The sequence below is a fragment of the Anolis sagrei genome, chromosome 1 (genome assembly GCF_037176765.1).
Source record: "Anolis sagrei isolate rAnoSag1 chromosome 1, rAnoSag1.mat, whole genome shotgun sequence".
Taxonomy (NCBI): domain Eukaryota; kingdom Metazoa; phylum Chordata; class Lepidosauria; order Squamata; family Dactyloidae; genus Anolis; species Anolis sagrei.
This window is the reverse complement of record NC_090021.1, coordinates 32680260-32692500: the sequence shown is the minus strand read 5'-3', so window position 1 is coordinate 32692500 and position 12241 is coordinate 32680260. Positions and strand designations below refer to the sequence as shown.

The following is a 12241-nucleotide window of genomic DNA, read 5'->3' as shown; positions in this document are numbered from 1 at the left end:
AGTTGTTGTTGCTAGGATTTATAATTTGCCTACAATAAAAGAGCATTCTGAACCTCACCAACGATAGAATTGGGCCAAACTTCCCATACAGAATCCTCATGACCAACAGAAAATACTGTTTTCTGATGGTCTGTGTCGACCTCTCATAGAATCAAAGAATCAAAGAGTTGGAAGAGACCTCATGGGCCATCCAGTCCAACCCCATTCTGCCAAGAAGCAGAACGAGGACCATGGGTCCCGAGGGTCCTCCAAGGGTCCCGACCCCCAGGATGAGAAACGCTGTTCTATTCAGTCTTGGACTGCCTTCCTCATGTTGTTATTCTTATGGTTGTATGCCTTCAAGTCATTTCAGACTTCTAGAAATCAAAGGAGGGCTTATCACAGGGTTTTCTTAGTAAGATTTGTTCAGAAGAGGTTTTCATTTTGCCTTCCTTTAGACCTGAGAAACTATGACTTGCCCAAGGACACCCAGTAGGTTTCCATGGCTGAACAGGGTCTCCAGTTTCATAGTCCAACATTGAAGCCACTACACCACATTGGCTCACTAATATAAACTGCATTCCTACCGAACCACTATTTCAAGGTTTTCCGCTATGGTATGCTCCCCCCGCCACCGCCCTTTTATCCCTATTTTAACAGTATGGTATAAGTCAAGATTTATTTGATTTATTTGAACATAGCCTTCATATCAAGTTGAGGCCCATTTACGGTGGAAAGGAGCCTCCAGTGGCACAGTGGATTAAACTGCTGAGCTGCTGAAGTTTCTGACCAAAGGGTCGGCACTTCGAATCCAGGGAGCAGGGTGAGCTCCCGCTGTTAGGCACAGCTTCTGCTAAACTAGCAGTTCGAAAACATGAAAAGGTGAGTAGATCAATAGGTACTGTTTCTGTGTGAAGGTAACAGTGCTCCATACAGTCATGCCAGTTACATGACCTTGGAGGTGTCTATGGACAATGCTGGCTCTTCAGCTTAGAAATGGAGATGAGCACCACCCCCCAGAGTCAGACCTGACTAGACTTAATGTAAAGGGGAAACCTTTACCTTTTGTGGAGGTACAGGTATACACAAGAACCTTCTGACTCCCAGGTCACAAGGAAATAACAAAATGGCAGATCCTCACTATCTTCCCACCGTTGCCCCCTGGTATTACGGTCAGAGGTTGGGGCTTATCACAGACAATAGATGGGCCATCCAGTTACTGGATCTGTGACACACCAGCACTTTACAGCTATAATAATAAAGCTGTGGACTTTTAAAATTTTCTAGTCCAAAAGCTGTTTCATTCTATGACATTAATCCCTCCACCTCTACCAACTTCTCGTTATTAGACATGTAACTAAAAGCTGTGGTTGGGGGTTTATCATGATTTTCAAAAGCATGCATGTAAAATTGTGTAAAATTATATTGTCATCGTTTTATATGCTTCTGTATTTGTGTATTTTATGTGTGCTGCACTTTGGAGTGCTTTTGTGAGCCGCCCTGAGTGGAACCCTTGGTGGCACAATAGGTTAAACCCTTGAGCTGGCAGGACAGCTGATCAAAAGGTTAGCAGTTCAAATCCGAGCAGCAGGATGAGCTCCCATCTGTCAGCTCCAGCTTCTCATGCGGGGACATGAGAGAAGGCTCCCACAGGATGGTAAAACATCCAGGCTTCCCCTGGGCAACATTCTTGCAGACAACCAATTCTCTCACACTAGAAGCGACTTGTAGGTTCTCAAGTCACTCCTGATAGCAATAAATAAATAAATAAAGCCGCCTGCGTCCCTTTGGGGAGATGGTGGCAGGATATAAATAATGTTTTATTTATATTTATTTATAATGAGGAGCTTTGTACAAAAAGAAGGGGCAACTTTTCTTGAAAATCCAACTACAGTTAAAAGATAAATAAAAGACTGCACCTAGTTAGATCTACTTTGAATCCACAGAAGTGTTACCGCAGATTTGCAACTCTGCACAGTATACATAATTTTTATCTGGAAGTATTCAACAATAATAAATTATCATATTACAGACAGAAAGACAATATAACTTGAGTTATTTTTCAATAGTGATTGTTTCATTTTATTGATTAATATAAAACCACACAAACGCACTCACATATACTCATCCATTTATAACAGGCACAGGCAAACTTTGGCCTTCCAGGTGTTTTGGACTCCAACTCCCACCATTCCTAACAGCCTCAGGCCCCTTCCTTTTCCCCCTCAGATGCTTAAGCAGCTGAGGGGGGAAAGGAAAGGGCCTGAGGCTGTTAGGAATGGTGGGAGTTGGAGTCCAAAACACCTGGAGAGCCAAACTTTGCCCATTCCTGGTTTATAAGGTGTTTTCACATAGAGAACTATGACCACCCACATTTTTGCATCAATCAGCCATTCCCAAATGAGTGAAGCAATTAAAAAAACTTATGCTTACCAAATACTATTGCTTTAGCAAAAGGCGGAAACAATTCTGTATGCCTGAATAAGTGTTTATGAATCTGCCAGAGTTCTTTGTGCAATTTCTTAAAGTCACTGTATCTCTTCCAAACGACTATCTGAAGCAAAACAGAAAACAAACACACCCATAAAGCAATTATTACTGCTAGTTGAGCATTTACCAAGTATGGCAGAAACAAACATAGTAGCTTTACTGTAAGTTCCCTAGGAGACATATTTTTAAATCACTAGCATCCTTAGCTAAAGCAATACATTCTGCCCACACCTTTGTCACTGGAAAGTTTCTTTTCATCACCCTTTTACATTTCTTTCTAATTAATCAATGTATTACGCAATGGTTAGTGTCCAATACAGTCCCTCAAACCACGGAAAACATCATTTTTGCTCAGAAAGTGATGGATACACAACAGAGAAGTTCAAGCACACCAGCAACCTTAAAGCTCATTTCTGTAATATTAGAAGAAGAAGAAGAAGAAAAATCTACCATGGCTTGCTTTTTGTAGAATTAATGCAGTTTGACAGCACTTTAAATGCCATGGCACAATGTTATGGAATGCTATCCTACGGCAGTTGAAGTTTTAAAATGTCTTTGCCAAAGAGTGCTGGACTCTCACCAAGCTACAGATCCCAGCATCCCAGGGCATCAATTCATAGCAGTTAAAGTGGTGTCAAACTGCATTCATTCTACAGTGCAGATGCACCCTTGGTGATTTCTCATATGTAAAAATAAAAGTGCTAACTGGTTGCTTTTGCATGCCTTTTGTCAGCCCTACTAGTCACTTTTGGGGTTTCGTATTAAGAATCCCTACTATCTGGTAGCCAAGGTACAGAATTCCCAAACCAGTATAGCTTACCTGATTTGAACTTTGCTTTGGGGAGAAACAAATGTTTTGAAATATTTGATTTGTTTACATACATGCAGGTGGCACCCTTATAATATTTTAGGGAGTTTGACAAGCTTCATTTACAAATACGCAAACTGATGATAAGCCACGGATGAAGACAAACAATGTTATGGTTTCCATACTGTCCCCCTATCACAGGAAGAGGCTTTCAATATCCCAAGATGGTTTGGCCTTCAAGTAATGTTCTTTACTCCCTTTACTAACCCTTTCCAGATGTTTGAACAAATAAGGTTTGAGAAGGAGCCCTTGGTGGGGCAATGGGTTAAACCCCTGTGCCTGCAGGACTGAAGACCGACAGATCACAGATTCGAATCCAGGGAGAGCGTGGATGAGCTCCCTCTGTCAGCTCTGGCTCCCCATGCAGGGACATGAGAGAAGCCTCCCACATGGATGGTAAAACATCAAAACATCCAGGCGTCCATGAGCAACATCCTTGCAGATGGCCAATTTTCCCACACCAGAAGTGACTTGCAGTTTCTCAAGTCACTCCTGACATACAAAAAAATCTAGAAAGAAACTCATATGGTTAAACCCAAATATCTCCACACCACTGTCCTAAATCAAACCTTTTGTATACCAGAAAATAGCTAAAATATCTGTAGGGGTATAGGACTTAAAATGATGCACACTAAACCAATAGCAGGTTGGTTTCTAAGAATTTTAGATGAACACTCCCTAAGTCCCTGAGTCCTTTTGGGGAGATAGGGCAGAATATTTTTTAAAGTTATTATTGTTATTAAATATTAGAAAAGTAGATCAAATTCTTTTTTGAGGTCTTGATATAAGCCAAACTGTGCACTTCTCCGTGACAGGGGATTGAACTAGATGGCCCTTGTGGTCTCTACCAACCCAAACTTAAATGCTTCTATTATAAATCCCAAATTCAGAACCATCAACATAGTTTTGTGGTACCTTATAATGGATGACAACTGAAAGAGCAGAATGATGCAGATTCTGCTGGGCATGGCAAATACTTTCTGCCTGGTGTTAAGTACATCTTGAAGATTAGAGGGTAAAATTAGAAATCCCCCAATAATAAAAGAACTAAAATTATACTACTAAAGAAATTATACACTTGCAAGAAAGGGATTTATACATAATCCCCTTATGTGCACCACAGGCGCTGAAACTGAGAATAATTGCATCTTTGGGGTTAGAAAGAAAAAGGCTGTAGCCTATTAAGCCCAATAAAAAGAAATACTGAAAAGGTGCGCAACATTGACACTAAAGATGAGTAGCTGCAAAGCTTTTATTTATGACGGTATAAAAGGATTTCATCAGAGTTAGGGAACTTCTGTCTATCTAAATGTCAAAATTCTATCAGACATCCAATTTGCCCATCTAGCTAATAATTAGGGGTGATGGGAAGAACTGTCCAACAACATCAGGAGACCTACTTTTATATCCCTTGCCTTGCACATTCTCCCTTTCCTCTCTCACACACACCATAAAGGGCAAGATGTGGAAATCTCTTGACACACACATTTAAGTGTGCAATTTCTCTATACCATTTAAAATTGAAAGAATCAGGCGTACCTGTAGGTACACCACATGTTCACATATATCACTACATTTATCATGCAAACAGATAGGATCTGCACCATGTGAACAAGATTTCTGACTTATTGAATCAGCTTTGTGTTGTATCAAGACTACCCTTTTATGTGTTTCTTTCATTCACTGCCCTGCAAATAATGCACTTGAAACACTAGTTATTCAGGTATGCTTCTATCTCATAGTACTGCAGGGTTTAACTATAAAATAAAACCAAGATTTCACTATTTGACTCCATTAATTTAATCAAAACCTACGGATAAAAATGCCTCTTGGATAAGATACTGAAGCCAAAGGGGGTGGCGAGAGTCCCCCAACAGGATTGTGAAGTGACTGGCTTTAGCTTTAATGGACATTGGTACATAAAACTGACAAGATGTTACACATCAATCATCTCAAAGACTTTCATCAAGACTCTCACACCAGTATATCAAAGAGATCTAAGTAGCCATCTATTTACTCACAATTTGCCCTAAGATGTTTTTAATGACCTGCTTGGTTAATATAGATATGTAGGTGAACATGCTAATCCACTTTTTCTAGACCAGTAACTTCTGTTGAAGAATTTACAGGACTAAGTAATAATTTGGGATAGCTTTCTCAGCTAATTTAGTGGAGAGAGTAAAAAGTAACACTAACCACACCTTCCTCTTGAGTAACAACCAGGAGCTGACAGAGAAGGACACAGTATCCAAGGCACAACTTCAGAAAATAGGGATGGAAAATAAAAACTAGTCTTCTAGGTCCACAAAATGAAAATCTCAGAGTCTTGCACATTGCGTTGCTTCTTGCCAATCCTACTTCCTAGCCTTAAGTATCTTCATTCTTCTATCTATTCCTGGACACCACCATTCAAAAGAGATATTGACAAGTTGGAAGGTGTTCAGTGGAGGACAACTGAAATGATCAAAGGTCTGGAGACCATGCCCTATGAAGAGCATCTTAAAGAACTTAGTAGGTTTAGCCTGCAGAAGAGAAAGTTGAGAGGAGACATGATAGCCATGTATAAATATGTGAAGGGGTGTCATAAGGAAGAGGGAACAGACTTGTTTTCTGCTGCCTTTGAAACTAGGACTAGGAGTAATGGGTTCGAATTACAGGAAAGGAGATTCCACCTGAACATTAGGAAGAACTTTCTGACTGTGAGAGCTGTTTAACAGTGGAACTCTCTGCCTTGGAGTACGGGGGAAGCTCCTTCCTTGGAAACTATTAAACTGAGGCTCGATGACCATCTGCCAGGGAAACTTTGTGTTTTTCCTTCATGGCTTTTCCTTTGTGTACTAGATGGCCCATATGGTCTCTTCCATTCTATAAGTCAATGATCCCTCTAAAAAAAATCCAAATTCTTCCTAAGCCTGAGTCTTAGAGGTAAAAACAAATTAGACACTATTTAGATGTAATTTGTTCGGATGTTAGCTCCTTAAAAAATAATATCTTCCTAACTTTAACTAGCTAATTTTGGGAAAATACAAATGTGACATTCTGAAAAAGTGGGGGGATTATATCCCTCCCCCCATTTTTTTAAAAAAATGGGTATAAAGATTATCCCCACCTTTTTTTAAAGGTTTGCATATTTCTATCTAGTAATGCAAGATACATGTAATTTTGTACGGAAGGAGTTGTGGTACATATGTATGAGGATGACAAAAGCATAAAAAGAGACACGCAGACACATATAAACACAGATACACACACAAAACAATGTTGACTGATATCCACCAAAATAATTCTATCAATACTATAATTAACTATTTTCCAGCTATTTCTCCCTTTTCCCCCAGTTTTAAACATCAGACATTCCATACGGACAAGTAGCAAATTCTTTTCTGGTAGGCAGGAAAATGTTTCACTGCACCTTGCATCTGAGCCAAAGTGTATTTTTCATGTATAAACTCTGGTTTTCCAAAGTACTGTCAATATGCTTTATGCTTTATGTCTAATTTGAGCAACTGATTGTATTTTTTTAAAACACTAATAATGATATACAAGTAATAAAACACCTGTGATTTTTGCTTTAAGAGCCTGTTTTCAGTAGTTAAAAAAAAAAGAGGAATTATGGTATGTTAGAATGAAGTTCCTCGGGTTAGAAGATGTCACTGTGTGGGCCACTACACAATCTGCTAAGAACCTCTGAGTTTGGTTACTTGAGTGTATTTGCAAAGACAGGTAAAGTTGTGTAGGAATTTCATTGTTTTCAAAACCACCGTTTCTAACTTCTTCATAACTGATTGGAAAAGACAAACTCTTAAAAATCTAAATGCAATCAACAAGCTGGTTCATCAACACAGAGATGAGCATAATGCCAGGATTTGAATAGCGTGTTTCATTATCTTAATATTGAATTAGCATAATACTGAAAGATATCTGTTTGTTTGATTTTGATAGTGTTTTTCTAGTCAAGGAATGCTCAAAGGTAGTTTTGCCAATTCTGTCCTCTGAAATATCACCTACAGCTGGCATTCTTGGGATTTTTTCCACTCCTGACCCCTTTCCGTCTGAGAAATTTTTACGTGATCCCAGGTATATATGTATATAAAATAGGTATAAAATCAAACATTTGCTGATAATAAATCAGCATTTACAAGGCTTGCTAAAAAAGGCTGATTTTTTTGTGGAGTCCAGCTGAAGCATTTCCTGCAGAGTTCACTGTAAACACTGAATGTGTTGATTTGTGCAAATGGGTGGCATTCAAAAACCTTTCATGGTTGCCAAATTTTTCATGACCCCAACATTGAGCTAAACCAACCCCATTTGGGGTCGGGACCCACAGTGGTCTACAGAATCTGCAATTCATTGGTAGTCTTGCATCCAAGTATGAACCAGATCTGATGCTGCTTCATTTACAAGATCATACAGGAACCTGTCTTTAAAAGCTACATGGCTTGCGGATCATGGGAGATCTTGAGAGAAATAGTACAAGAAGTACAGTTTCCAAGTTCTGGGCATCAAGTACAGTTTCCAAGTTCTGTTGGGCTGCAATAGCTGAGCAAATCTGAAGTAGTACAAAACAGGAATACAGATAACAATAATAATACTAGTAGTAATAGTAATAGTAATACGTTATGTATATATCACCCTATCTTCCCAAAGGGATTCAGGACGGTTTCCAACAAAAAAATGGCAAATATTCAATGCCAGAATACACTAACAAAGAGAAATAAACAACCCCCCAGTTCCCAAAAGAAAATTAATAACTATAACAAAATTAAAAATGTAACAGATAAACAAAAATTAAGTAATAACATAACTAATCAATCACTGCCTATATGTGCAATTTCACAGAGACCACAATGGAGAACTAACATTAGGTTTGTTGGGTTGTTGTAGGTTTTTCAGGCTATATGGCCATGTTCTAGAGGCATTCTCTAGAATGCCTCTAGAACATGGCCATATAGCCCGAAAAATCTACAACAACCCAGTGATTCCGGCCATTAAAGCCTTCGACAATACATTAGGTTTGTTCATGTAATGGTAAATAGGGGTTGAGGGTTGCATCCAAATACAATCAATGACTCTTATGGTAAGGGAACCTTGCATCTTAATTGCAAATTAACTGAGATTTACGGTTCTTTCTCAAGAAAAGAAAAGAAAATGATGTATTCTAACATCTGTGTATCCAAGCAATCACATATTCTGTAGAACAGCAGAGAGAAAAGAAAAACCAAAAAGTACAGAATGCCAATGAACAAAAATGTATTTAAGAATTTGCTATTATTGTTTTATCTGGACTTTTACCTTCTAAGATGAAGAAAGATAATAATCTTAAGCACACTTAACTTTAAAGTAAGAACCACTGAAATCACTAGGTTTGCTTCTGAAAAGTATTTGGAACACAGAAGTAATCCCCCCCCCCCAAATCCATCAAATTTGCGAAGAGAAGAAGCAGTGGCAAGAGATGCATATAAGCTTGGAAAATAAACTAGCAACTCAGCCGCACTCCAGGGTATTTGAAGTCCATTCCATAGAGAGTTCAAGCAATTATCTTCAGTCACCAGGCTACAAACTGCTCCTTGTCACTATCACATAAGAATGTCTTGACACTAACAAGGAAACTTTGTTCTTCTGTATTAACAGGTGAATAGAACTATAACATCTTCTATTCAGTCTTCCCGCAGATATGTGGAACTACAGTGCCCATCATTCCCAACCATTTGCTGCCTATGGCTTGTGAATGTGCAGACCATCTATGTTCCTCTGTACATTGCTAACAGCAAAATCCCCTATGTAATGAGAAGAGCAATGGCAATTTGGTGCTCAACTATACTACCCAACCCTATCATAAAACTTCATCACCAGACATTATCTTCTTTCAACAAAGATTTCAACCCATTTGGAGGGCACCAAACTGAGGAAGAATTGTATTCATTGCAGTTTACATTACACAGAAGATAATATTCTGAAATATTTATGTCCAGGGCTACAGCCAAAAGGACTTTACAATACAATAGGCCCTCCAGTTTTACAGATGTTAGGGATGCACAATCTGTGAAAGTGGAGAGCCTACTGTAGGGGGGAAAAATGGATTTAAAAACACTTTTTGAAATACCTGAGATAATTTGTTTATTATTTATTTCTGGTATTCCTACCCCGTCTCTTCTCTACCCACGAAGGGAGACTCAGGACGGCTTACATTTAATAATGGTACAAGGCCGCTACATAACCATTACAATAATATAACCACAATTAAATACAAAAAGCAATCATTAAAACCAGTATATACAGCATTAAATAAAAACAGTAAAACAATATCACGGTATCATCTGCCGTAACGCCATTGCAGTCAATGTCCGACTAAAGTGCTAATTATGTCTGCTGTCCGAAAGTCTGGTCCCAAAGCAATGATTTTAATTTTTTCCTGAAAGCCAGGGGGGATGGAGTCATTCTTATCTCATTTGGGAGAGCGTTCCAAGAAGGCCCTGTCTCTCGTCCCTGCCAAACGCATTTGCGTTTGTGATAACACCTCTTTAGGAATCTCTAGGACCTCCAGTACAATTCTATGATCAATTCCTAGAGAGTCATGCTGGAGGAACTAAAGATTCTTTAAGACAACATATTAATTAAATCTGCAACTAATCAAACAGACAAAAGTTAAATCTGCAAATGTGGAAGGGCAACTGTATATATCCCAGTTATCTTCAAAAATACCGAGTTCCACATAAGTTGGATAGCCCTTAATCTAATACACCAAAACCTCCAAGCAAAGACTATCATAGTCAGATACACTAGTGTGAATCCTATTGATTAGAGCTAACTAAACCTGATCAGAATACTTCTCCCAGCTTCAAACTTTATCAACTTAAAATCTGTGTGCTGATTATAGAAGTCTGTCATCTTGTGACTGAAATTAATATTAATTATTTTTTTTTACTGTCAGGAGCAACCTGAGAAACTTCAAGTTGCTTCTGGTGTGAGAGAATTGGCTGTCTGCAAGAACGTTGCCCAGATGTTTTGATGTTTTACCATCCTTGTGGGAGGCTTCTCTCATTTCCCCGCATGGAGAACTGGAGCTGACAGAGGGAGCACTTCTGCACTCTCCCTAGATTCGAACCTCTGACCTGTTGGTCTTCAGTCCTGCAGGCACAAGGGTTTAACCCATTGCGCCACCAGAGGCTCCTAATATTTAATGATACCATTTAGAAACTAAATAGCCATCAGGTGCACATTCCTGTTACTGCGCATGCCATCCTTCAGTTCTCTCAACTGCCTGGTCTTGGAACTATGACTCTGACAGACAAACACACCTCCTCTTACTATCATCATAGTAATATACAGAGAATTATGTTTTAATCCTCCCCCATCCAATAACCACAGTTCTCAGTAAAATCTCTCCGTGTGCTGGTATGAGCTGTCACCAAAGGAAACCTCTTTTCTAATATGGTTGGAGACTGTGTCTAGTTTTCATTAGGACTGCATCTGAGATAGAAAAAATAAACTTCTCCTATCAGCACATCGAATATAGATGAAACTCTTTTACCCCCATTGTAACAAACATATTACCATATGCTATCTATTTAATGCAGCATCTATCTGGATCTTCAGTTTATATTCTTCTGTCTATTTAAAGCGCTTCTCTTTTAGTCCCCTCTTACTGTAGTCGCAGCAACCTCCTTCTCCCCAAATTTGCTTGCTGTTCCTTTCTGTACTAGCTTTGAATCATCATGTCCTCATAACTCAGTGCTTTCAATCCACCCTCCTCTGACTCACTTTCTCACTCCTTTCACTACCTACAGACTCATCTTCTGTTACTAATTTGGGATGCAAGCGTCCCACAGCGCGTTCTCACAACTGGTTCCTCATGACATATCCAGACATTGGCTTCATGTGCCAACATACTCTTCTCATAAAGAAAAATGATTTGTCCTCACACAAACTTTTCCTGACGAAGCCTGGTATATGACAAATATGTCAAGCTACATTTAACAGATTTGTTCTGATGTTCCTCACAACTCACGGCATATTAACCATGAGCATTTTCCCCTCCTGTGGCAAAGAACAGCACAAGCAGCATTTTTTGTTCCACTGATGGACCCATGAAGCATTTCTGCAGAGTCTACTGTAGACACTGCACACTGTTGCTAAAAGATTTGTGTAAATCAATGGTTCCCAACCTTTGGTTCTCCAGGTGTTTTGGACTTCAGCTCTCACAATTCCTAACAGCTGGTTAGATGGCTGGAATTTCTGGGAGTTGAAGTCCAAAACACATGGAGAAGCCCAGGTTGGGAACTATTATTATTATTATTATTATTATTATTATTATTATTATTTGTACCCCAGCCTATCCCCCCTAGGGTATAAATGTCTAGGTGGAACTCAGAAACCTTTGCCAATTTTTTCACAACCTCGACACTGAGCTACAAGGACCCCATGGGGGGGGGGGGGCACAGTTTAAGAAGAAATGGTGTATAGCACCAAGTAATTACTGCCATTGCAATGATAATGATGGTGATGGTGACAATGTTGACAACAACATACACAATTACAGCACATAGCAATTCTTCAGCAAACAAACAACTGCTACTTATAGTACCTTTTAATACTCTTTGGCCACCTGACTTTTCACTTTCTTTCTCTGCTGGTCAGCCTCGGTTCAAGCTCTCATGTTTTATTATTAAACATGCATTTACAGCAAGACTACAGTGTGCAAAAAATTAACATTGCATTAAAAAATCATGGAGCCCACCATATATTTACTGTATCTTCATGACATATCCTCCCTTTGCCCCCTCAGCTGGCACTGAAGACATGACACAGTAGTATAATTAAATTGGCATTAAGTAAATATTATGAAAGGGGAATATATAATTTCCCAAGCTCTTCATCCATTTGACAATTTTGTATATATCTCAC

General features: G+C 39.1%; 1 protein-coding gene across 2 annotated transcripts in view; it reads right to left on the bottom strand.

Moving 5' to 3' along the window:
* The window catches only part of RPS6KC1 (ribosomal protein S6 kinase C1), a 122797-nt gene that overhangs the window by 104290 nt on the left and 6266 nt on the right, over positions 1-12241 (bottom strand). Inside the window, exon 3 of one of the 2 annotated variants that reach the window (XM_060754289.2) lies at positions 2413-2533. The exons of the other annotated variant lie outside the window; for it this stretch is intronic. Coding sequence (XP_060610272.2) covers positions 2413-2533 — 121 coding nt within the window. The remainder of the gene's footprint in view (positions 1-2412; positions 2534-12241) is intronic. 2 annotated transcript variants of the gene reach the window in all.